This window comes from Triticum aestivum, chromosome 7D (assembly GCF_018294505.1).
Source record: "Triticum aestivum cultivar Chinese Spring chromosome 7D, IWGSC CS RefSeq v2.1, whole genome shotgun sequence".
Taxonomy (NCBI): Eukaryota; Viridiplantae; Streptophyta; class Magnoliopsida; order Poales; family Poaceae; genus Triticum; species Triticum aestivum.
Window position 1 is genome coordinate 438,469,323 of NC_057814.1, and position 26,308 is coordinate 438,495,630.

General features: G+C 50.4%; 1 protein-coding gene, 1 non-coding gene and 2 pseudogenes across 2 annotated transcripts; all 4 read left to right on the forward strand.

Moving 5' to 3' along the window:
• Positions 1-6,620: 6,620 nt before the first annotated feature.
• Positions 6,621-7,554, forward strand: LOC123168845 (non-specific lipid transfer protein GPI-anchored 29-like; annotated as a pseudogene).
• A 591-nt stretch (positions 7,555-8,145) lies between these two features.
• On the forward strand, positions 8,146-10,137 carry LOC123167856 (exocyst complex component EXO70E2-like; annotated as a pseudogene).
• Positions 10,138-14,725: 4,588 nt separating this feature from the next.
• LOC123171152 (uncharacterized) lies at positions 14,726-22,381 on the forward strand. The gene is made up of 3 exons (XM_044588778.1): positions 14,726-14,898; positions 15,039-15,313; positions 20,983-22,381. The coding sequence occupies exons 1-3, from the start codon at positions 14,726-14,728 to the stop codon at positions 22,332-22,334; spliced, it is 1,800 nt and encodes a 599-aa protein (XP_044444713.1). The 3' UTR covers positions 22,335-22,381.
• A 1,478-nt stretch (positions 22,382-23,859) lies between these two features.
• On the forward strand, positions 23,860-24,053 carry LOC123171635 (U2 spliceosomal RNA). Its single transcript, XR_006485335.1, has one exon. It is a non-coding gene; the product is annotated as a U2 spliceosomal RNA (small nuclear RNA).
• The last annotated feature ends 2,255 nt before the right edge of the window (positions 24,054-26,308 follow it).

Genomic DNA, 26,308 nt, shown 5'->3' on the forward strand with positions numbered 1-26,308 from the left:
TAGCACAAGCATGCAAAGTAGGCCCCGTAATATTTCTGATTTCAGGGACTTAGTGATTTCTCTAAGTCCTTGTCTGCTGTAATTTTGTTGCCATGTTAACTTGATGCTAGAGAGAGATCCATGCATATTTTGGAGATGTTCAGTAAGGATGTTTTGTATCTATAGTTGTAATTGATCCATTCCTGCAATTGTTTGCAATTTTAGAGTACCATAGCATGACTCAATCTTGCTCTACTTTTGCTATAAAATATTTCCGGCAGATTCTTAACATGACATGCATTTTTGCCAAGCTTATTGTAGTTGATCCATATATGCTATGCAATTGTTCTTGCCATGGATAGCTTCATAAACATGCCATCTTGCTGTAGGTATGCTTGGTTTTTCATGCATTGCTCTGTAGTGAGTGCATCAAGCTCACAAAGAGGCCTACATATTAATATTTATGCCATGCTCTGTTTTTCTGCTAAGTCTGAAACCTGATAACGAAACTTGCTATGTTTACATGCTTGCCATCATTTCTTATGGTCCTTTTTGGCTTATGGTCAATAAGGGACTTTTGTCATGTGCATTTAGTAGAACACTACCATGCCTTGTTTTGCTATGTTAAGTTCCTGTAGCATGTTGATTTCGTGCTCTGAATATTGCTACCTGATGCTGATTTCTGCCATGTCCAGTTTTTCACTAAGTCTGTGAACCTGTAATCTTTTGCACTTTTGTCATGCTTGTTTGAGCTTGATATGTTATGAACTAGCAGTAGCTCTGTGTTCATCTTTTGTCAAGCATCTCCTGTAGATTACTGCAATGTGCTTTGTTGCTATGTTGGGGTGCTGTAGCATTGTTGCTTGTTGCATTTTAAGTGCTATCTTGCTGTTTATCGCAGATTATTGTCATTCTTGTTTTGCTTGCCATTTGCAAACCGTGCATCCGATTCCGGTGATCTTTATATCGATTTCGACCGAAATCATCTCATCTTTCCAGTGGCATGCTTGGTTTGTCAAGTTACTGCCATGTTCATCATTTTCCTTCCGGAGCACGCATATGCATCGCATATCATAACTTGCATATCATACATGTCTTGCATCATGTTGCTTGCGCATTTCTCGTTGTTGATTGTGGTTCCGTTTATTTGTGTTCTTGTCTTGGGTAGATCTGGGAGACGAGTTCGTGAACGAGGAACCTGTCGAGTACACTTACGAGGATCAAGCTTTCGACAACTCTGAGAATCTTGCAGGCAAGATGACCACCCCTCGAAATCACTTCTATCTTTGCTATGCTAGTTGTTCGCTCTATTGCCATGCTCCGCTACCTATCACTTGCTATATCATGTCTCCTATTTTAGCCATGTCAGCCCCTAACCATCCTTTCCTAGCAAACCGTTGTTTGGCTATGTTACCGCTTTTGCTCAGCCCCTCTTATAGCGTTGCTAGTTGCAGGTGAAGTTGAAGTTTGTTCCATGTCGGAACATGGATATGTTGGGATATCACTATATCTCTTATTTAATTAATGCATCTATATATTTTTGGTAAAGGGTGGAAGGCTCGGCCTTATGCCTGGTGTTTTGTTCCACTCTTGCCGCCCTAGTTACTGTTATACCGGGATTATGTTCCTTGAGTTTGCGTTCCTTACACGGTCGGGTGATTTATGGGACCCCCTTGACAGTTCGCCTTGAATAAAACTCCTCCAGCATGGCCCAACTTTTGTTTTACTATTTGCCGCCTAAGCCTTTTCCCCCGGGTTTTCGCGAGCCCGAGGGTCATCTTTTTTTAACCCCCCCCCCCCGGGCCAGTGCTCCTTCGAGTGTTGGTCCGAACCGAGCAGCCTGCGGGGCCACCTCGGGGAAACTCGAGGTCTGGTTTTACTCGTAGCTTGACTTATCCGGTGTGCCCTGAGAACGAGATATGTGCAGCTCCGATCGGGATTTGTCGGCACATACGGGCGGCTTTGCTGGTCTTGTTTTACCATTGTCGAGATGTCTTGTAAACCGGGATTCCGAGACTGATCGGGTCTTTCCGGGAGAAGGTTTATCCTTCGTTGACCGTGAGAGCTTATGATGGGCTAAGTTGGGACACCCCTGCAGGGTAATATCTTTCGAAAGCCGTGCCCGCGGTTATGAGGCAGATGGGAATTTGTTAATGTCCGGTTTTAGATAACTTGTCACTTGACCCAATTAAAATACACCAAGTGCGTGTGTAGCCGTGATGGTCTCTTCTCGGCGGAATCCGGGAAGTGAACACGGTCTGTGTTATGTTTGACGTAAGTAAGTGTTCAGGACCTCTTCTTGGTCATTGCTAGATGACGTCCGTTCCTTTGCTTCTCTTCTCGCTCTCATTTGCGCAAGTTAGCCACCATATATGTTTTGCCGCTGTAGCTCCACCTCTTTGCACCTCTTGTCCTACAAGCTTAAATAGTCTTGATCTCGCGGGTGTGAGATTGCTGAGTCCCTGTGACTCACAGATACTTCCAACACCAGTTGCAGGTGCCGACGATGCCAGTGCAGACGATGGCGTCGATCTCAAGTGGGAGTTCGACGAGGAACGTGGTCGTTACTATGTGTCTTTTCCTGATGATCAGTAGTGGAGCCCAGTTGGGACGATCGGGGATCTAGCATTTGGGGTTGTCTTATTTTCATCTGGATTTTGACCGTAGTCGGTCTATATGTTTGTATTTTGGATGCTGTATGATGATATTTATGTATTGTGTGAAGTGGCGATTGTAAGCCAACTCTTTATCCCATTCTTGTTCATTACATGGGATTGTGTGAAGATGACCCTTCTTGCGACAAAACCACTATGCGGTTATGCCTCTAAGTCGTGCCTCGACACGTGGGAGATATAGCCGCATCGTGGGCGTTACAGCAATCCCCTCCCCAGGCGCATCAACCCCGACGCCGGCCCTCCGCCCCTCCTACGCCTTCTCGCGCTCGCCGGCGAGCGACGACGACCGTGCCTCACCGCCATCCCCTCCCAAGGCGCATCAACCCCGACGCCGGCCCTCCATCCCGCCTCCCTGCTTCCTCGCGCTAGGCCCCGAGCGCCTCACCACCGGAGCTTCGGCGAGCCAACGCCGATGACCACCAGGGCCCCGACGCCACCAGATCCGGCCGGCCTCCGCCGCCCTTGCCCGTTCCTGGCCGGATCCCGCTGGTAGAGCCCCGTCCCTGCTGCCTCCTCTACATCGACCGCCGCCTGTGGCCTCCTCTGCCTCGTCCTGTTCTGGATCGAGGAGAGCGACGACCCGATCCATCGTCCTGTTATGGGGTCGCGCCCATGGAGGCTTGGGGCGGCAGATGAACCTCGCCGGCGTCGAGGTCGAACAGCTCCTCGGCCAGCAGGCGGCAAGGGGAGGGCCACGGGAGGCGTCCTCTGCCTCGTCCTCTACCTCGGTGCAGCAACGGCGACGGCGGCCTCTGCCTCGTCTGGGGTCGGGATGGGGGCTGCCAAGGTTGGAACGGGTGGTGGCCATGGTCGGGAGGGGCGACGGCGGTCGGGGTCGGGATGGGGGCCGCCGAGGTTGGAACGGGTGGTGGCCGGGGTCGGGGGGGCGACGGCGGTCGGGGTCGGGATGGGCCTGCGACAAATTTGTTTGGCAAGGAGAGAAATTTGGGGGGCTTTTTCGCATGAAACCTAAACTGTTATGCCACGTAGGCGAAAAATGGGCCCCACATGTCACAAACTCACTTAACGTGGCCCGATCCGCCGATCAGTAGTTTTAGCAAAAGAATTACGCAAGACATGGTGTTTTCTATAGAGAAACTGTATCCTAGTGTTTTTCGCAAACCTAGCCCTCAAAATGGTGGTTTTATGCAATTTACTCTAAATACTCGGGCCGGACTGGTTTCTTATTTAATTGGATCAGTTAAGTTCGCCTGTGAGCGAACAAACGATATTCATGTTCCGAGAGCTTGGTACTTGAGGAATGACTTGATCTTTGGTAAAGGAAAGAAATCTATCGAGTTTTGTTCAAAATTATTGGGCTTCGTTCACGTCTTATCATGCAAACATGTCGGTTGAGGTGAGTGGAAAGGGTAAGGAAGTGGTCGGCGGGGTACAACCCATTAATAATAAGGAGAGGAATTGTGTTCCTTGGCAGGCCTCTCACCTGAGAATTCTTTAAGATTAATGTTGATGTAAGTTTTTTTGGAGGCCCTTAGCGCTGCGAGCGTGGGTATAGTAGTCAAAAATCATACCGGAGAAGTTATCATTTCCACTTGGGATTATATTGGTGCTTGCTTCAGTGTAGAGGAAGGGAAACTTAGAGCGACCCTCTCTGGCCTTTATATCAGTATCACTCTTCACAAACGCATAATTTTGAAAACTGACTGTTCTTTTGTGGCTTCCTTTCTTGCACATCATAATATAGACATGTCAAGCCTGGTTGATCTAAGGAAAGAAACATTGGGTATCTCCAAGATGATGATGAATTTAAAAATCTCCAAGATTAACAAGAAGGCTAATATATGCTGGCGCATGAGATTACGAAGTTTAGTTTTGATAATAAGTCTGATGGTATTTTTATTAATAGTGTTCCGCCCTGTGGGCAAATGTTGTAACGAATGATTGTATGGATGTTTTAATTATTTAATATATGGGTGGGGTTTTCAAAAAAAAACATGGATCACAAATGAGGCATGAGAATAATAAGCCATGTCTCCACCAAACTTGCAATACACATACAACTAATATAAAGGGTGGACCATGTATAATGCAATTCATGTGTCACAAAGTATGTAATGGCAACAATGCAGGAGGAGCCGGTGCCGCGAGACTCGTCGGATTGCAAAGTCACTGGCGTTTCTGAAACATCACTAGTGTTGCATTTTGTAAAACATCGCCGGCGTTGCAGAGGCGCGAGTCTGCGAGCTCACGGGATTGCAACAACATCAATGTTTCTGAAACATGGCCTATATTGCAACGCTTTGCAACCTCACAAATGTTTTTGAAATAAATCTCTTGTTGCAATAGCGACGGCCGCGAGCCAGAGATAGAAGAGGGGTTGTACAGTGAGCAACATAGATCGAACGACTCGCGACCCGACTGATCTTTTTAAAAACATCAGCCGGCTTACCCGTAGCACGCCCTAAAAACATACATTAATTTAGTGGGTATTTCTGAAGAAGAAAAATGCTGCAACGGCATGGAGACCATACTACACCGTGACTCCATGAAAAAGGTAAGAGCAACTCTAGCAGACCCCGTAAAACCGCGACCCGCATAAGGCGCTTACAGTTCGATAAAGAACTGTTTTGCGGGTCGAAATCGTGCGCAGCAGAGTAGAACCCGTATATAAAACTGCATAATTTGAAGAAAAAAAACTTTCACGGGAGAAATTGCAACCACACTAGTTCATCACATACAGCATGATCATTCATAGTTCATCATCATATACTACATTATCATACATACTACATTCTACTACTACCAGAGGGGGAAGATCTCGCGGCGGCGAGGCCGAGGTCGATGTACCAAAATGGACGAGCTCGCGGCCGAAGACGACGCGGTGGAGGAGCTCAGTCCTCGTCGGAGACGAGGTCGATGAACTTCTCCCTCTGCTCCTCGCGGATGTGCCGCCACTCGTCGTCCTTCTCCTTCGCGGCAAGGTTGGCCGCGACTGCCTGCTTGAGGACGAGGCCGTCCAGCTCCTCGTCGTGGCGCCGGCGCTCCGCCTCCTCGCGCAAGCTCCGTTCGGCAATGGCGGCCGCGGCTGCGTCGAAATCGGCCACAAAATCTTCGGGCCCGACGACCCCTCGGCGCTCGATCTCCTCCGGCTCCTGCTTGACGGCGACGACCTCGATCTCCTCCGGCTCCTCCGACCACTCCCTCTTCACGGGGAGAAGCCTCGCGCCGGAAGAGGAAGAGCTCGCGGCGTGGGAAGATCTCGCGGCGGAGGACGAGCCCGCGGCCGAGGAGGGCGTACGCCCGTGCCGACGGTCGTACTCCTCCGTCTCGCGAACGAGGAAGCTCGGCGGCGGCTCGAGGCCCTTGTTCGTCCACCTGCTCGCCGCGCGCTTCCTCGCACCGTCCGAGCGGACACGCTGCTCGCGCTCGGGGTTGCCGCCCCCGCCGGAGCTCCACGTGCGGCCCCACATGGCGGCTGGAGGCGGAAGGGGCTCACCGGCGGCAAGAAATGTGAGGAGTGGAGTGGGGAATTGCGGCGAGACGTGGTGGCGAGGGGATAGGGTTTCGACCCGTATCTGCCCTGTGAACCCGTAGATATACTGCTTTGGGGTGGGGGGAGGGAGTTGTGGGCTGCGGTAAAAAAAATTACGGGCTGGGCGAGTATACGGGCTCTGTTCTGGCCAAAAATTTGGACCAAGCCCGTATACTCGCCAAAATTTTGCTGGTTCGCGACATATACAGGGTCTGCTAGAGTTGCTCTAAACAAGGCAAAGTTCCACTCGTTCATGCATGCGACAAGGAGCACGGGTAGGTACAGAGTCAAACATATGCACCTTTTGTGCATGAGGAAGGCCACATGGTATGCATGAGTCAACCGCAGATCATTGTTAGTTACCTGCTGTATTTCGAAATTTCCTACAAAATAGACGGAAAAATAATAATCTCGCTGAGTCTTCGTTTGACTGAACATTTGTGCTGCAGTCTGTCCTATTTATACCTGCTCTAGCTACGAATTAAACAGATAGGAGAGGTAGGGAGCACCTATCGCACGATCAGTATGATCTTAGTACCACCAAGCAGGTCACAACAACGCTTCCAGTGCCGATCATCAAACGCAGCCGCCGCCCTCCATCTGCTACTTCTCGGTGTAGCACTGGCAATGGCGAGCGGCACCGCAAGGGCACACGCCGTCCACGCGCCGTGCTGCAACCTTCTCCAGGGGGTGAACCTGGTGCCGTGCCTGGCGATGGCGGCGTCCGGCGGCGGCGCCGTCAACATAAGCGCCGCCTGCTGCTCGTCGCTGAACCAGGCGCTCGACGCCGGCCGCCGTTGCCTGTGCTCGCTGCTGCTGGCCAACGGCGTGCTCGCCGGCCTCGTCGCCACCCTGATCCCCACGCTCCCCATGGTGCTGCCGCTGCCCGGGTGCTACCTCTACGCGCCTCCTCTCGCGGCCTGCCAAGGTGATCATTCGCACAAATCTTTTCTTGCATCCGCCCGGGCATGGACGCTAACGCCGAGTAGTTGCTTCCCCTTTATCTTGTTGGTTTCAGTGACGTTGCTGCAGACGAGTTATGATGCGCCGCCGGCGTCGGCATCTGTGGCTGCGGGCGTGGGGGATGCTGCTGGCGGCGCGGTGGATCCGCCGCCTCCTCAGGCCGACATTGCGCCGCCGCCTAAGAATGGTAGTGTGGCTGGGACGAAGGATGGTGGGAGGACGGACGGGAGCGGCGGCAATGGCTCTAGGGAGGAGCAGAGCGTTAGAAGGAGCGAAGCATGCCGACGGCCCGGCGTTGGTGAGGGTAGGATGTACATGCTCATCTTGTGGTCATGGCTGTATTTTTGTTCGACTAAGTTGCCTGTCCATGGTTTCATAGGATTAATGATCGATCGATTAATCTGAATGACTTGGGCAATGCAGTATCCGTACCATGGATCTCTCTGTCTTCTCTCTCTCTCTACAGTATTTTACAAATTTCAGGAACATCCATGGAACCATAGGTGCCATGCACACAAAAGCAAACTAATTTGCACACACCAATGTTTTATTTTATTAACGCTAATGAAAAGAAAAACAAGGACGAAGCAATAAAAAAAGGCTATTACTTTGCCAGTAGCCACCTCTTTGATGAACCATATGATCTTGATCCAACGGTCTAGATTAGACCGCTCCCATCACTAACCTTCCTATATGCATTTCCACAAGAATGTCCCATACACGGTCTTCGTCCGGTTATCCGTTAATTAACTAGGCAATTCTCTTCTGCTTAATTGATCAATTGCATCGTTTCAAAAAGAAAAAAATGTCTCCGTACTGCCAACACCGAACCATTACATGCCAGCAGCAAAACCATGCCAGTAACAGGTGTGGAGACGCACACCAATTAGAATTTCCGTTCAGTCTATTTAGCTTGTGTCCCCATCCAGGCATCCACCATGTCCCAGTCAGCTTCTACCGTTGGCCTCCGACATGAAGGAAAGTTCACGGGTTTTTCCCTCCAAAGGAAAAAAAATCTAAGCCTGTCACATCCAGGGGTGAGTGTGGCACCCCGTCCTTGTGGTCTACAGTAACCCACTAACATCATATAATTGCACCTTGACAGCTGTTTTGCGCTCCCAATCAAGTCACTCTGACGCGCTTCCCCGCGACGCGGCAAAGAAGAAAGAAAATCGACCAGTTAATAAGGAAAAAATGACACACACACACACACACACAGAGCAGCCCCACCCCAAGGCTGTGTACCAAACGAGCCGACGACCTTGCTATGCTACCCAAGGGACCAGAGTCGAAACCAACGCGGCAAAGATAGGGAGGCAGTTTCTGCAAGGACGCGGTTGAGAAGAAGCTTACCGAACTCAGCAGCTACTTGCTGTTGCAAAACCTCAGCCCTTGCAGAATCACCGAGTTGGAACTTGGAAATGGCGTTTCCAAGGAGCCCTGATTCCAGTATGAGCAGCTATGCTTCCACTCTGACGCTGAGCAGCTGCCCCAGCTCCTATATCTCCATAGGCAGCAGCAACCCAAGCTCATTTACGGCCTTCGCAATAATCCCCACCGGTGCCGGCGATCACAGCCCAGCACTAGCAGCCACAGGAGCTCCTGGATTCACACAGGGAAAGAAGCTTCAGCAGCATCAGGATCCTCCGGAATCAGAAGCAAAGTTCCCTAAGCAAGAAACTAACGGCTGGGAGCATCCATACCTCTGTTCACCATCCAAGCAACTCAAGAACGTAAGCACTTCCATCAAGGAGATCAGTCGCTGGGCAAGATCTTCGCCGGGAGTAAAGGTGAACTCAAACATCCGGCTCTTGGAGTCTGTACTTTCTTTGATACAAGTGGTAACTTCGACAGCACCACACCCAGATCACATCGTCGACATGATACGGGTCCATGATGCGCTTGCTAACCTGTTGCTTGTCCTGCCCAAGAATATCTTCCCTTTACTGGTGCAAAGTTTTGCTCAGATTGTAGATGAATTAAGCCCGAAAGGAGGTGCATCTTTATCAGCAAGGTTCGAAAAGACACTGCATGATTTGCGAAGAAGCATAAGGAGTGGTCTTCAGGTACTCAAAGACATGATCTTGGACTATACATCTGACGTAGTCCCTCAAGGTGGTGGTATCCATGAGATCACCAAATACTTGTTAAAATACATCATGTCACTTCTGGACAATGGCACCTCTCTCAAGATCATACTTGTCGGTGATGAACAGGATGGCAAGGTTGCAATGCGGACGCTGCAAGATAATGTTGCTACCTTGATCTCTCACTTGGAAATTATGCTTGAGAAAGAATCTCATCGCTATCAAGATGCAGGGTTAAAACAAATGTTCATGGTGAATAACGTGAACTTTGTGCTGCATCAAGTAGAAGGCTCAGAGATAAAGTATCTTCTAGGAGATGATTGGGTTCTGAAGCACCAAGACCAACTGAAGGACCACATCTCATCGTTCATCAATATTTCTTGGGAATCTGTCATGTATTGCTTCCATGTAAAGACCAACAAAATCTCAATCTTTTCTAGCCTACCAACACTGCAAATATTTAACCTGGAATTTGAGAAAACTTACTAGACTCAGAAGACATGGAAAGTTGAAAATCCTCTGCTCCGGTCCAATATGCGTAAATCAGTATCAGAGAAGCTTGTTCAGGCTTACAGTACATACCTTGAGAATCACAAACACAAAGCTCCAAAGCTTATGAAGTACACCCCTGAAGATCTTGACGAGCTGCTGTCAGATCTGTTCGAAGGATAATGGGCGTAGCTAAAAAGAGGAGAAAGCACAGATGCATCTGACAAATCGTTGTCAACAAATCTGAAGGATAAATGGCCCCTTGAGCTAGGAGGAAGATCCTATTTAGATGCATGCTTCCAAAGCTTGCGTAGTGAATATGGAAGTGTAACTGATATATCCTTGATATGTTAAGATTGAACTGTACCTGAGGTTCTAGAAGCTGTGTGGTTGCTGCAGTTGTGTGGTTGCTGCAGTTGTATGGTTGCTGCAGTGTGAACTATGTATAAAATTTTCAAGTAAACAACTAACACATACTACTGTTTTCTGCACCAAGAAAAACAACTCTCGAATCAACCAACAGAGTGTGGCATGCCACCGCGCACTAGATGGTAACAGGAAGTAGAGAGACACGATGTTTACCCAGGTTCGAGCCCTCTCGAAGAGGTAAAACTCTACGTCCTATTTGTATTGTACTGATTGTGGATGGGGTACAAAGTACATGAGGATCTACCTCGAGATCGTATGAATGAGTTCTAACTTGCCTCTACAGACTAAACCTCTCGGCTTATATAGGGACCGAGGGGGTACCTAGGGTTACACATGGTCGGTTACATCTAGAGATAAGCATGCCGATCATTTGAACATGCCTTAAAATATACGCCAAGTATTCGGAGGATTCCAACTTGAGTACGCCGAGTGCCATAGCTTACGGGCCCCATTCTTCGGTTGTTGGTGATCCTCGGCCCAGCCCATGAATGATAGGCCGACGTGGTGAGTCCCCCCCCCCTAATCCAGGACATCGTCACCTGGAGCAACTCGCCACTCCTCGGCAAGCTGGCTTGGAGCAGCGTGCTGAACGACGTATCGGCTTGGAGCTTCTGCCTCCGCGAGCTGGCCTGCAGCGGTCTGGAGCGTCAAGGGAGGTGTAGCGGAGAGTTGCCTGGCTCGTATCCGGCGGGCTCGACGGGGCACCTATCCGGCTTTTATGCCGGAGAACTTGTCTTCCTACTCGCCGGGTGCCATGGAGATTGTGGAGAAAATGGTGTGCAAGGAGAAGATGGGAGCGGAGTGTGGTGCGATTTTTGCCCGGCGTCTAGCATCAATAGCAGTGGGACGCGGGCAAGGAAGGGGGTTTTGGTGGGCCAGGGCGATCAGACACGGGCATGACAGCGGTGCGGGCGCCCTCAAAACCCTCCTAATTTGTCTTGGGTTTGCAGGAGAAATTGCGTCCGGACCGTCGAGCGGACCGTTACAGGCCCACATTGGATGTCACAACACGTCCGGACCACGCGGTCCGGACGTATGTGGGCGGTTTGAGGGTCGGCATTGGAGATGCCCTAACTGATGTATATTTTGGTTATTTTTATATCTGCATCATCGGTTGGAGCTCTAAGACCAAAAGAACTCAAATATTACATCCACCAAAATTCTCCTTCATGCATCTCTCCTATACGTTCTTCTCTTCACAAAATGATTGCCTGATACTCAGCTTCCGGTGCTGGCCGCCCAAGTCAATATGTCACATCGAGTGGTCATTGTCTGGTACCTCATCCTTCTGGTTTATAATCAGCCACTTCAAATTAGTTAAGTACTTCCTCCGTTTCAAAATAAGTGACTCAACTTTATACTTACTTTATAAAGTAAGTATAAAGTTGAGTCACTTATTTTGGGACGGGGTGTACTGTCGGCGTCCCCCCGTCTAACTCCCCCCGTCCCCTGCGTCCCTCTCTGAGGCGACTCGGGGGAACCCTAGCTCCCTCCGCCGCCGGCCCTCCTCCACCCTCCCTCCCCCCTCGCCGCCGCCGAGGGACACAGCTGGGCAAAGCCCAGGCAGTGTCGGCGGCGGCGGGGCCTCTCCCTGGCGCGTCTCTCTCTCTCCCCTGGCGGCGGCGCGAGTTCTTCCGACGGCGGCTTGGCGGCGTGGCGCGGCGGAGCTCCGGCGATGACTCGGTCCTACGGCGGGGTGGAGGGCAGGGCACTGTCCAGTGGTGCTGCCTCCACAACGGCTGCGGCTTGGGGCCCTTGACCCCGATCCGATCTGGATCTGGTGGTGCTTGGGCCTGGGCCATGGAGGCTGGCGAGGCGTGGTGTTCGTCGGGGCTTGTCGGCCTCTAGGCACCATGGGGGTGCTGGCGGCGACGCATGCCCGGCATGGTGATGCTGGTGGACGTGGTGGTCATCTTCTTCCAGAGATGGCCGGCCAGAGGCTTGGTGATCGGATCTCGAGATCCATCATCTAGTCCCGGCTGCGAGTTGGGGGGACATGGCTGCCGGTGAAAACCGAGCCGACGGCAGGCGATGGCGGCGTTCTCGCCGTGACCTTGATGGAGGCATCGTCGTGTAACTACTGTCGACCCACTCGTGCTGCTCCGGGGGAAACCCTAGGATCTGGTGTTCCAGATCGGACGATGGCGGCACTGCGGTGTCGTTTCTCTCTTGGGAGCATCGTTTGTGGAGCAGCGCTGGAAGTCAGAGGCAGGAGGTGGAGCGGCTTCGTCTTGCACGGAGCTCCGGTGGAGATGTCAAGTCATGCCTGACCGACAGGTGTTACGCTTTGTCATGCCTGGTCGGCAGGTGCTACGCCGACAGATCTTCCAAGGACTTCAAGCTGTGTCGGTTGGTGGTACTTGGCAGCATGGCGCTAACGTGTATCAGTGGCGACCACGACGTGCTCAGCTGTTTGCGCGCAGGGAGGAGGTGCCGTTGGGCGCCGTGGTGGCGCCGACGATAGCTAGGCCGAGCAAGGTTGATGCATCAGTACAGTTCTGAAGATGGAGCGGTGGAAGTTGGCGGCGGCGGCCTCTGAGAGCACGCCGGACCAGTGTGTGCCCCAGACCCAGCAAGGGCTAGGTTGGGGTCTCAGGTCTTAGATGTTAGGCTTGGCTGCGCTGTCTGTTTGGTATTAGGCCCAAACTATCTGCGCCCCTTCATCAACTGGATAGGTGTAGCGACAGTTTGTTGCTTAGACGGCGGCTTTAGTCTTACTGTTGTATGACTTTGTAAGGTCTTGTGATAATAATTAATAAAGTGGCCGTATGCATCACCCAGATGCAGTGGCCGGGGGTCATCCTCCTTTTCTAGAAAAAACTTATTTTGAGACGGAGGGAGTACTACAGTAGCTGTTTTGCGGTGCCCACTAAGCCATTGACGCGCTTATCAGTTTTTTGCGAGAAACACGGTTGAGAGGAAGCTTACACGAGTTCAGCAGCTAGTTGCTGGTGCAAAACCTTAGCCAGTCCCTGCAGAATCGCCGAGTTGGAAATGGTGTTCCCAAGGAGCCCTGCGGTGAGGGAACGAAGAGGGAACGGATGGCGACCGGGCGGGCGACCGGGGCTGCGACGTCCCTAGCCTCGGGTGATCGACGGCGCGTCGGAGGCCGGTTTTGGGCCCTTGCCGATTCCGACGAGGAAGATGCGGATGGCGACGGGGATGGGATCCCGGCCGTTTCTCCACAGTCACCGACTCCGTCAGATCTCATCTGTGAGTTTTTTTCATTCAGGGTATGACGAAGATGAAGTGGCAACGACGATCGACAGTGTTCTGCCACCTGATGATCCGGCAAGAATTGGACTACACGCGGGAGAGAAGAAAGAGATGATCCGTCGCGTAGTTCATCGGAGAACGGCGGTGACGGCAATCAGACCGTGGAAGGGTCCCCTCCCTAAGGTAAGTCTTCCAAATCTTACACTTTTCGATTTGATTAGGCCGGAGTCATGGATTATTGTTAAGAGGAAAAAAATGCGCATCGGGCAATCGCTCTTCGGACGCCGGCGGCGGCATCCTCGCGGGCTGTGCAGGCGATCGGGATCTCAGCGGTGCGGGCGCACCATTTGAATTGCCTCCCGGGCCGCGATGGGCCGGCTCTGAGTGAGTTGGGCCCGCGAGTGGATGGGCCGGGGTTAGCTGGGTATGTGGCCCAGGCTAAACCGGTCCCTATACCCCTTCGTTGCGCCGCCCCATGCACGACTCCGATCGATTCTTCTCCTGTGAGTTCGCCGTCGCCTAAAGCTAGGGTTCCACGACGCGGCAAGCCGGGGTTCCGTGTGTGTGGTTCTGGAAGAGCCAGACGAATCCCTCCCCTCGTGGCCATGGCTGGCCGCGGGGCTGCTGCGCTGCCGGGCAAAAAAACCCGCGATGGGTGGAGCTGGCCGCGGTGGGACTGCTCCGTTGCCGGGTGCTGGCGCCGGGCGTGCTGCCCCGGCTATGACTGGCCCTAGGCCGCAGGTGGGTGACGGGGCGACACATGGCTCCGTGGGGCACGGCGGTGGTCTCCCGGGCGCTCGGCCTCCGGTGCAGGTCCTGGTAGCGCAGCCGGCGACGTGTCGGGTGGAGTGAACTACGCTCCTCGTCCACCAGTGTAGAGCTCGGCTACGATTGCTGCTGCGGGCAGGGGCGGTACGGCCCAAGGATCGGGGCCGCCGCCCCCAGCAACCGGCCTTCAACCTCGGGCGGCGCCGCCTCATTACGTCGCGAGGCCGCCGCAAAAGCGACCTGGTCCGGTGCAAACTCCGGCACTGACGCCTCAGAACGGGGGTGCCGGAGGTGTTGGTGGACCGCCCCAGGGACAATGGGGTGACGATGGATACGATGCATATGGTGATGGCCAACACCGTGGTTCCTCGTCGACAGGTGGTGGCCACAGGTATGCTTGGCAGAGTGACGGCTCAGCTGAGAGGCCGTTTTACGGTCCTCCGGGTGATTTTGTTGAGGGGGCGTCTGGCCCTAACCATCGGCAGCGAGGTGGATACCGTGGCTCTCGTGGTGGTAGAGGGGGTCGGTTCCGTAACCATCAGCCTCCTCCGCCTGTTGTCGTCCAGCCGACGGCCTCCGTGGGGGGGGGCGATCTCGGACAAACGCCCGCTCTGTCTGGACAGGCGATGGAGGTGGTGACTGCGCTGGCCAATGCGGAGGTTCCTGAGACTAGGACCGTAGTGACGGGCTCGGCCGAGGCTGCGGACAGGTCTGATTCTGATAGGGCGTCCAAGTGGGCGCGTAAGAAAGAGAAGATGCTTTGTTACCGATGTGGCGAGAAGGGCCACTTTATTGCTGAGTGTGTGTGGCGGAGCTATGTGATACTTGCGGCAAGCCAGCGCATGCTTCGGGGGAATGCCCGATTCTTCGTGATCAAATGCCGGCTATCACTATGTATGGAGTGTACTACGCTGAGCTGATGTTCTTTGAGTCTCCCAGTGCGAGGGAGATCCCAGAGGAGGCCCAGAGCTTGACCACTGGGGTTGTGAAAGTAACCGAAGGTGAGGTCTCTGAGAATCAGATTGTGCAGAGGCTCAAGGAGTTAGCTCCTGGTGACTTCCAGTGGGACCTTGTTAGTATCGAGGCCAATATGTTTAAGGTGGATTTTCCTTCTGTTGAAGATTGGCAGAGGGTTCTGAGCTTTGGGTTGTGTAGAGTGCCTGGCACTGAGTGCATCCTGGAGTTCCATGAGTGGAGGAGGGTTGAGCCTCAGGGTAAGCCTCTTACTCAGGTCCGGTTGCGTTTCTCCGGGGCTCCCTCGAAGCCGATGCAGGATGCTCGAGTCGTTGCTAGCTTGGGAATCTTGGTCGGGAAACCTGAGAGAGTGGATATGGCCTTCACCCGAGCTCACGGAGTGGCCCTTTATTGGTGAGTGTTCTGGATATTGAGTTTGTGCCTGATGTGGTTAAGTGGACATATAGGGGCCAGATATTTAATCTTGAGATTGAGTTTGAGGATGCCAATCTCTTCGCTGAGGCCATTAATGGGTCTGATGTTGACATGCACGAGGGAGACGACGACCTGACATGCACGAGGGAGACGACGACCCGGGTGCTAAGGAGGCGCCCGTGGACGAGGCTGGACGCGAGGTGGCTAACGGGTCGGCGCCCGTTCCTCAGACGCCCGGAAACGGGGTGGCACCATCTTCTACGGTGCCTATGAGTTCCTTGAGATTTGGGTCGTTTGAGCCAGCTTCTGCTCCTCCCCGACTCTGGAGTGAGAGGTTGGAGTCCGATGATATGTGGGAGCGCGCGCTGCCTGCACTGGATTTTGATGTTGCTGAGAGTCCCGTGCTTGGGGACTCGGAGGTGATTCTTCCTGTGACGACCTCCGTCGAGGGAGGGGGAGGCGATTGGGCAGGTGGCCCCTCTTTCTCCTTCTCTGATTGTTGACTTACCTCAGGTGACAGAGCCGATGATGGCAGTTGTGACTAGGGGAGGGAGTCCGGGGCAGGTGGCTTCGGTTCCTTCTTCTCCTCGGGCGGTGACGGAGCCGGTGTTGACGGCTGTGTCTAGAGGAGGGGGCCCGGGCCTGGTGGCTTCGGCCCCTTCTTCTCCTCTCGCGACAACGGCGGTGCCGAGGGGAGGGAGCCCGGGGCAGGTGGCCTCGGCTTCCTCTTCTCCTCTCGCGGCGACGGTGGTACCTAGGGGAGGGGGTCTGGGGCAGGTGGCCTCGGCTTCCTCTTCTCCTCTTGCGATGACGGAGCCGCTGCTGGCGACTAGGCCTAGGGGAGGGAGTCCACGGCAGATGGCCTCGACTCCCCTCTCTTCTCTGGCGGCTAGGGTGGCCGCGCCTCCGGCGGCGCCCGCGACCCCCACCAGCCAGAGGGCCGGGACGGCATGGGAGCACGGGCAAGAGGCCCGTCTTCCGTCCTCCAGCGCCCCTGAGTCCCCGGACCACGGTTCGAGGGCACCTCGGGTTTTGACCGTTTCTCGGGAGGAGGTCATTGCGTATGGAGGGATTCAGGATCCGGTTTCTACGGGGAGACGGATGAGCTGTCGTCTCCAGGAACATCCGGAGGTTGATGCCATGCAGCAGCGGTGCGCCATGAGGGCGGCCAAGCTTCGTGGTATTGAGGCCACTACTGGTATGTCGGTCAACATTTCTAATTCCATTTTGCATTTTACTAATAATGAGATTATTAATAATGCAAGTCAATTAGGAGTTTCACTAGGAAGAAATGATAGTGAAATCTCTAATTTCGTTAATGATATTCTTGATTTGGAAGCGGAACGCGCTTTAGAAATGATTCGTAACTTAGCTGCGGTCAGGCCTATGAATGATTCCGAGATAGATGCGCTGGGGGTCAGGGTGCTCGATAATTTTTGTGCGGATCTTGCACCATCCTGTCCTGGGTCAGAGGTAGAGGATGATACCTTTGATGAGGTAGTAGTTAGGTTCACGGAGCCCGGTTGTGAGGACCGGGTGGAGGATCAAAACAAGCCTAGACGCAAGTGGAAGCGGAAGGTCTATCCTGCGTCGGCGGTGCGTAGGAGTGCTAGGATCCGAACTACTAAAAAATTTCATGATGAAATATGGAAAGAATCTTTTGGAATAGCAGAGGTCTTAAGGACTTGGCTAAGAGAAGGTTTCTTGCAGATGCGTCTATCGAGCATAGGTTGGATTTTATTGCGCTTTCGGAAACTGGTAGAGAAAATTTCTCTCCCCAGTTTCTTAGTACCTTATCGGGTGGTGTCGATTTTGATTGGCATTGCTTGCCTCCGAGAGGAAGGTCGGGTGGGATCTTACTTGGAGTTAGATGCGATTCGCTGGAAGTACGGAGTGTGGTGATGGGTGACTTTGCAGTTAAGTTCCGGGTTAAGTCCAAGGTTGATGGGTTCAATTGGGCTCTGGTGGCGGTTTATGGTGCCGCACAGCCCGAACACAAACCTGACTTTTTGGCAGACCTTGTTCGAATTTGCGGTTATGAACAGCTCCCAATACTGGTTGGGGGTGATTTCAACATTATTAGAAGAAGAGAGGAAAAGAACAATGATAACTTCGACGGCAGGTGGTCGTTCATGTTTAATACCATTATTGAAAGCTTGGATCTGCGAGAGATAGAGCTTTCAGGTAGAAAGTTTACCTGGGCTAATACTTTTCCCACTCCGACGTTTGAGAAGCTGGATCGAGTCCTTGCGAGCGTCGAATGGGAACAGAAATTCCCCTTGGTTACGGTCCAGGCGCTTTCGCGCGGTATTTCTGACCACACGCCTCTGCACGTGGACTCTGGTGAGGCCACTCGCATGGGGAACAAAAATTCTTTTTCATTCGAAATGGCATGGTTTGAACGAGAAGGCTTCTTGGATTTGGTAGCCAGGGAATGGGCTAAGGATGCAGGAGGTAGGACTGCGGTCGAGCGTTGGCAGAATAAGTTAAGACACTTGAGAAGTTTCTTGTGTGGGTGGGCTAAGAATCTTAGTGGGATGTATAAGGTTGAAAAGGAAAGGCTCCTTACACTTATTCAGTCCCTGGATCTCAAAGCCGAGTCCACGATTCTTCCAGCCACGGAGCTTCATGCAAAGCTTGAGGCAAAGATGAGATTGAAAGAGCTTCTCCGTGAGGAGGAATTGAAGTGGGCTTTGCGGGCTAAGGTTCGCAAAGTCGTCCAGGGGGACGCAAATACTCAGTTCTTTCACATGATCGCTAATGGCAAGCATAGAAAGAAGAGAATCTTTCAGCTTGAACAAGACGAAGGGACGATTCTAGGACAAGAAAATCTAAAACTTTACATCACCGAATACTATAAGCAGTTGTTCGGGCCTCCGGAGGATAGTTGTGTATCCCTGGATGAGTCTAGAATTGAGGATGTTCCTCAACTTGCTACTGATGAGAATGACATTTTGACCGCCCCATTTACGGAGAAGGAGGTGTTTGATGCTATTTCTCAGATGAAAAATAATAAAGCTCCAGGGCCGGATGGTTTTCCGGCGAAGTTCTATAAAAAATGCTGGCACATTATTAAGGGGGATTTGTTACCGATGTTCCATGATTTATTCTCTGGACAGCTTCAGCTATTTCACCTGAATTTTGGAACAATAACCCTGCTTCCTAGGAAAACAGAGGCTGTGAGGATTGAGCAGTTCAGGCCGATCTGCCTCCTCAATGTTAGTTTCAAAATTTTCACCAAGGTTGGGACTAATAGGCTCACGCAAATTGCGCATTCTATGGTGCAGCATTCCCAAACTGCTTTCATGCCGGACAGAAACATCTTAGAAGGGGTTGTGGTCCTTCATGAAACGCTCCACGAAATTCACTCGAAAAAACTAGATGGAGTCATTTTTAAGGTGGATTTCGAGAAAGCGTACGATAAAGTCAAATGGCCTTTCTTTCAACAGGCCTTGCGTATGAAAGGTTTTGATGAAGCCTGGCGACGCCAGGTAGATTCGTTCACGCAAAAAGGGAGTGTTGGAATTAAAGTAAATAACGACATAGGTCATTATTTCCAGACACATAAGGGCCTGAGACAAGGAGATCCGATGTCTCCTATTCTGTTCAACATAGTAGTTGATATGTTGGCAATTCTGATAGGAAGGGCTAAGGAGGCTGGACAGGTGGGTGGACTGGTACCTCATTTAGTTGATGGTGGTGTGTCTATCCTATAGTACGCCGATGATACGATCATCTTTATGGAGCATGACTTGGCAAAAGCGAGAAATATGAAGCTGGTGTTATGCTTATTTGAACAATTGACCGGGTTAAAGATTAATTTTCATAAAAGCGAATTGTTCTGCTTTGGTAGAGCCAATGACGAACAAGAGGCTTATAGGCAATTGTTTGGGTGTGATTTGGGGACTTTACCTTTCACGTACTTAGGCATACCAATCCACCATCGTAAGCTGACAAACAGAGAATGAAAGTGTATCGAGGACCGCTTTGAAAAGAAACTGAGTTGCTGGAAGGGCAAGCTCATGTCATACGGAGGCCGATTAATTCTGATAAATTCGGTCCTCGCGAGTATGCCTATGTTTCTCTTGTCGTTCTTTGAAGTCCCAGTTGGAGTAAGGAAAAGACTGGACTTTTATCGATCTCGTTTCTTTTGGCAGAGCGATGAACTAAAAAGAAAATACAGACTCGCTAAGTGGGATATTATCTGTCGACCAAAAGACCAAGGGGGTCTTGGCATTGAGAATCTTGAGGTCAAGAACAGCTGTCTTCTCAGCAAGTGGCTGTCGAAGTTATCCGTCGAGACTGATGCCACTTGGGCGCAGATTCTCCGTAGCAAGTATCTTCACTCCAAAACTTTGTCCCAGGTGACCGCGAGGCCGACTGACTCACCTTTTTGGAAAGGTCTTATGAGAGTCAAATTAGCCTTTTTAATAGGACAAAATTTATTATCGGTAACGGTGCTAGCACACGATTCTGGGAGGATACTTGGCTAGGAGAGACCCCCTTGCGATTCAATATCCGTCTCTGTATCGTATTGTTCAACGACGTGATGCTTTCGTTGCAACGGTACTTCAATCCATTCCCCTTAATATTCAGTTCAGGAGGACGCTAGCCAGCAATCGTTGGGAAGAATGGCTTCATCTAGTGAGTAGACTGATGCAGGTTCAGCTGTCTCAACAGCCCGATAAATTACGCTGGAAGGTTACTAGGTCTGGAGAGTTTACAGTTAAATCAATGTATCTTGATGTTATCAATTCGAGCTCTATTCCTAGATCCAAATATGTTTGGACTGTCAAAGCTCCTTTGAAAATTAAAGTGTTTATGTGATTTGTACATAAACAAGTAATATTAACCAAAGACAACTTGGCAAAGTGTAATTGGACAGGACCTACTAGGTGTAGTTTCTGTGATCGGGATGAAACTGTCAAACACCTTTTTCTGGATTGCCCGTTGGCCAAAGTTCTATTGCGAACGGTCCACATTGCATTTAATATTACTCCTCCGAGTTCTGTCAGCACGTTATTTGGAACGTGGCTTAACGGGATAGAGTCCGAAATAGCGAGACACATTCGCGTAGGAGTATGTGCTTTATTGTGGGCAGTCTGGAACTGCAGAAATGATTTGGTTTTTAACAGAACAACAAATATTCATTTGTTGCAGGTTATTTCCCGAGCCACTGCGTTGATCCGTATGTGGTCGTTGCTCACTCCGACGGAGGTCAGGGAGCGTTTGGTTATTGGATCTATCCGCTGGGAGATGGTAGCACGGGATATATTCAACCGGTTTGGATGGCGTTCATGTAATAGGATAGGCAATTAGTTTACCTGTCTTTTTTATGCCAGCCGGTTGTGGCTTTTTGAGGCTAGTTTGTTTCTAGCTCTTTGGCTTTGTGAGCTTTCCTCTATTTTCGTTGAGACTTTAAGACCTTATTGAACCTATTTGTTTATTTATTAAAGTTAGCCGTATGCATCGTTCTGATGCAGAGGCCGGGGAGTCCCCCTTTTCGAAAAAAAGAGCCCTGCTTCCACCGTGAGCAGGTATGCATCTACTCCGACGCCGAGCAGCTGCCCCAGCTCCTCCATCTCCACAGGCTGCAGCACGCCTGCCACCTCAAGCCCCTTCGCCGTCGCAGCAAAAAGCCGCGCCGTGATCCAGTGCATAATTCCAGCCGTCATGATCCAGTACATGGCCGGACGTGCCGGTGATCACAAGCCGGCGCTAGCAGCCACAGGCACACCTGACTTCACACAGAGAAAGAAGCTTCAGCAGCATCAGGATCTTCTTGAATCAGCAGCGAAGTTCCCTAAGCAAGAAATCAATGGCTGGGAGCATCCAGACCTCTGTTCACCATCAAAGCTGCTCAAGAACGTAAGTACTTCCATCAGGGAGATCAGTCGCTGGGCAAGATCTTCAACGGGGTCAAAGGTGAACTCAGATATCCGGCTCTTGGATTCTGTATTTTCTTTGATACAAGTGGTAACTTCGACAGCACCACACCCAGATCACGTCGTCGCCATGATACGAGTCCACGAAGCGCTTGCTAGCCTGTTGTTGGTCCTGCCCAAGAATATATTCCTTTTCCTGTTGCAACATTTCGCTCAGTTTGGAAACGCACTGCATAATTTGCGAAGAAGCATAAGGAGTGGTCTTCAGGTACTCAAAAACATGATCTTGGACTATACATCTGACGTAGTCCCCCAAGGTGGTGGTATCCATGAGATCACCAAATACTTGTTGAAATACATCATTTCACTGCTGGACAATGGCAGATCTCTCAAAATCATACTTGTCAGCGATGAACAGGATGGCATGGTTGCAATGGAGACGCTGCAAGATGTTGTTGCTACCTTGATCTGTCACTTGGAAATTATGCTTCAGAAAGAATCTCATCGCTATAAAGATGCAGGGTTAAAACAAATGTTCATGGTGAATAACGTGAACTTTGTGCTGCATCAAGTAGAAGGCTCAGAGACAAGGTATCTTCTAGGAGAGGATTGGGTTCTGCAGCACCGAGACCAACTGAAGGACCACATCTCACGGTTCATCAACATTTCTTGGGAATCCGTCATGTATTGCTTCCATGTAAAGACCAACAAAATCCCAATCTTTTCTAGCCTACCAACACTGCAAATATTTAACCTGGAATTTGAGAAAACTTACTGGACTCAGAAGACATGGAAAGTTGAAAATCCTCTGCTCCGTTCCAATATGCGTAAATCAGTATCAGAGAAGCTTGTTCAGGCTTACAGTACATACCATGAGAATCACAAAAACAAAGCCCCAAAGCTTATGAAGTACACCCCTGAAGATCTTGAAGAGCTGCTGTCAGATCTGTGTGAAGGATAATGAGCATAGCTAAAAAGAGGACAAAGCACAGATGCATGTGACAATACTTGTCAACAAATCTGATGGATAAATGATCCCTTGAGCTAGGAGGAAGATCCGATTCAGATGCATGCTTCCAAAGCTTGCGTAGTGAATATGGAACTGTAACTGATGTATCCTTGATATGTTAAGTTGAACTGTACCTGAGGTTCTAGAAGTTGTGTGGTTGCTGCAGTTGTATGGTTGCTGCAATGTAAACTATGTATAAATTTTGCAAGTATACAACTAACACATACTACTGTTTTCCGCACCAAGAAAAACAACTCTCGAACCAACCAACGGAGCGCGGCATGCCGCCGCGCACTATCCGCTAGTAGTTGGTTATAAAGAGTTGCATTTCTGCTGGGTATAGTTCTGTTGTAATATTCAGCAGATGTTGTGTCGACGGGGGCTGCACTTTAATTTCTTCCCAGTTGATGGCAACATAGGCATTCATCCGCGCAGAGTGGTTCGGTTTGGAAAGGAAGAGAAAGAAAGTATCGCTGAACATGTGGTTACTAATACAATTCTGACTAAGAATAAATTCAGGAAGTGGCTGGCACACTGAACTGACAGGAACAATGGAAAGACTTCTCTGGGAGCAATGCTAATTGGGGTAGTTTAGATTTCGTTTCAATAGCTTTCACAGGTTCATCGAGTCCTTGAAGTAAAACCCCTGAACACCCAAATGACAAAAACTTGCTTTTATTATATTATTATTTAAATAAACTAATTTAGGAAACGTTGTTAACCAGATATGAATTATTGGATGAGTTGCAGGAGCCAGCAATTGTTTTTTTTTTGAGAAAAGGTCGGTAGGCCTTTATTGAGTGGATAAAATGTTTACAGGAATAATAGCTGCATCATGCGGATTCCCTAACCAAATATGTCTTCCCACAGGGAGGATGACACCATACCTAGCTAGCCTATGAGCCTCAAAATTTGAAACTCTAGATTCATAACTAAAATTACACAACATGAAAGCTTGAGAGGTTTCTTTCAGCTCCTTTATAATGCTTCCATAATTGCCTCCTGCTCCTTGCTGAATGTGTGCTATGACCTGTTTGCAATCATAAGTTACATGAATGTACTGCAAACCAAGATCCAACGCCAAAGACTGAGCTTCGCGGCACGCCATCGCTTCAACTGTAGCTGGATCAGTTGCGCCTTGGACGACCAGAACAGATGAGCCCAAGTAGCTTCCATCGCGGTCGCGGCATATAGTTAATTAACTATTAACTCGTTTACCAGTACTTGACAACTAATTATGTACTACCCTGATCAGGCCATGACTATGAGTTAAGCCACATAATTGCCGGCCTGTTGAGGCATCTGGGCTACTATTCTTTAGTTGGGCCAAGAGTCCAAAACGGAAGCAATGGTAGGGAAACGCACAGGCAGGTTTCTAATGACTCACTGTTAACTTGTTTAGTCCCACCTCGCCCGCGGAAGCAGCGCAGTCGGCCAACAGAGCTATAAGAGGAGGCAGAGGGCAGGGTTCTAAAGCATACCATTCTCGGCCTTTTGGCTAAGATCAAGTGTAGTATCTGTTCTTATCAGTTAATATCTGATATGTGGGCCATGTGCCCACAATGATATTAAATTTATTTTTTATGGGGAAGGGTCCACCACACTAGCTTGCTAGTGGGGCCCTCGTGTGTACAAACTAAACAATTTTGGATTTGTTTGGACTCAGCTGAAAGCAATTTCTTGTTGCTAGCTGCATCATCAAGCAGGTTATCCATTAAAAAAATCCAAGCAGAAGATTTAATAGGATGGTTTGCCTATGAATGTGTGAGATTGCTTTCCTTCTAAACAGAACCTATCTATCAAGTTTTATGTGCTGGTAGAGTTGACCTTCTGAATATTTGTAAGTGATGGCTTTCTGTACTATATTAAGTTCAGTAGAATAGCACTTCACCCCTATATCAAGAATGCATATGAATCGAAGAGATTTATTTGTACTCACCTGAAATCAGTTTCTTGTTGCTAGGTGCGTCATCAAGCAGAAGACAAGGATGGTTCAACGATTGTCTTACTTCTGAGTAGAACCTGTCTCTCGTTTTCTAACAGAAGGAACCTATCTATCAATATTTAAGTGCTGCTATAGTTGATCTTCTGAATATTTGCAAGTGATGGCTGTCCGTACTATTTATTTCAACAGAATAGCACTGCATCCCTATGTTCTTGACACCCCCAACGGCCGGGCACCCCAAACCCTCCTCGTACGTCCGGGCGGACGGCCCGGTCAGTGACGGGTCACAAAAAAGTGAACGCCCAGGCTGACCGGCACTCCTCATATCTAGCCCAAATCTAGGGCGGATATGGGGCGCTCGAGCGCGTCTTCCACGTCGGACCCAGCCCACGTTGGCCCACCCGACATCATATATATTCCTCCCCATCGGCTATCAGGGCCAAACCCTAGCCACTTCACTCCACTCCCCTCCGCCACCCAAGCTCCCGTTTGGCGATCTCCGGCCTTCTCCGGCATGGCGGGCAGGGGATCCGACGACGAACAATACAGATCCGTCGACTGGGGTGTCGTCCCGTGCGGTTTAGAGGAGGCAATGGCCGTCCGCATTGCACTCCGCCGCTCCCGGGGGGACAGCGCCCGACCGACGGCGGGATTTGTCCAGCGCGGGTCCATTGTGTCGGCGTATCGGGCGCTCGGATCCTCCGGCGATGGATCATCACGATCCTCTCCGGAGCCTTCCAATCTCCCTTTCCCCATCATCGGTCCGTCGGAGTATGAATCCTACCGGGACCTGTGTGCCCGCCGTGGGATGAGGGCGGCCGAGGCCCGCCTCGCTGCCAACATGGCGGTGGAGGAGGAGGCTGATGCGGCGACGCGGGGGTAAAGGAGGAAGCCATCCACGGCCGCATTGTAAAGAAACGGCATTGGAGGAGCACACGCATCCTGGCCCAAGAGCAAAATCGGGCGGTTTATACCATGGCCAGATTGCCCCCCCCCCCCCCCCCCCCCCCCCCCCCCCCCCCCACCCCCCCAAGGAGGAGGACAATAACGGGTCAGACATCTTCGGTGATGAGCAAATCCGGCTCGATCCGTACTGCATCTTCAACCGCTACTTCCGCGAGAAGGACGAATTTTGGTATACAAAGCCTATAAATATGGTACGTATATGAATATGCAGGAATATTTCACTCTTGAAAGGCATGATGAGCAAGGGCGCTGGGAAGGGCAAGGGCAGCCGTGGATGATCTTCTCCATAGCTGGCATGTAGGTTAAACATGCCAGTTTTTGGTAGTCCGATGGCAATGTCTTGATGTAGTAGTAGGACGTGTGTAATGCATCGTTGATGTAAGTTGCATGAGTTTGTATGAATTTGAGGTATGTTAATTGAGGTGTTCGGTTGTAAGAAGGGAAATTTAAGACGTGACCAGTTAGTGTCCGCGGACGCATTGAGGGGTCGAATTTGTCAAGTCTGGTTGTAGATGCTCTTATAGCATGACGATTTGAGAGATTTTTTAAGAAAATGCTAAGGGAAAACGTTGCTCATTCGTGTGAGCCTTCCTGCGGGAAAGTTCATTTACACAACACAATAGGGAACGACAAGTCAATGACCTGACCTTGTAACTTTAAGAGTGTCTGCACGTTGCAAAGAACATAGGAAGCCATTACATACTAGGGGGGTAGATAAGGCATGTGACTACAGACCCTAAGAAAAATTCTGGATTTTTTGTGAATGTTCATAAGGCATGTGACTACAGACCCTAAGAAATTTAGATCCAAATTCAAAACACACATTGCGAAACAAGAAAGACAAATCTAAAATGAATAGTGTCAAAACAAGACAAAACATGAATAGGGTCACATATGAATTTGTCGTTTTTGTTTCTCAATGTATGATTCAAATTTTGATCTGAATTTTTTAGGGGTTATGGACATATGTATTGTGAACATCCATAAAAAAAGAATTTTTGAAAACATCTGAATG

Bases quoted from the DNA above. Each gene is read 5' to 3' on its own strand.
- LOC123171152 (XM_044588778.1), top strand. From the start codon at position 14,726: ATGGAGGTGGTGACTGCGCTGGCCAATGCGGAGGTTCCTGAGACTAGG. The intron at 14,899-15,038 runs GTGTGTGTGGCG...TGAGTCTCCCAG, and splicing joins AAGGGCCACTTTATTGCTGA to TGCGAGGGAGATCCCAGAGG. The intron at 15,314-20,982 runs GTAAGCCTCTTA...GAGGCCGGGGAG, and splicing joins GAGGAGGGTTGAGCCTCAGG to TCCCCCTTTTCGAAAAAAAG.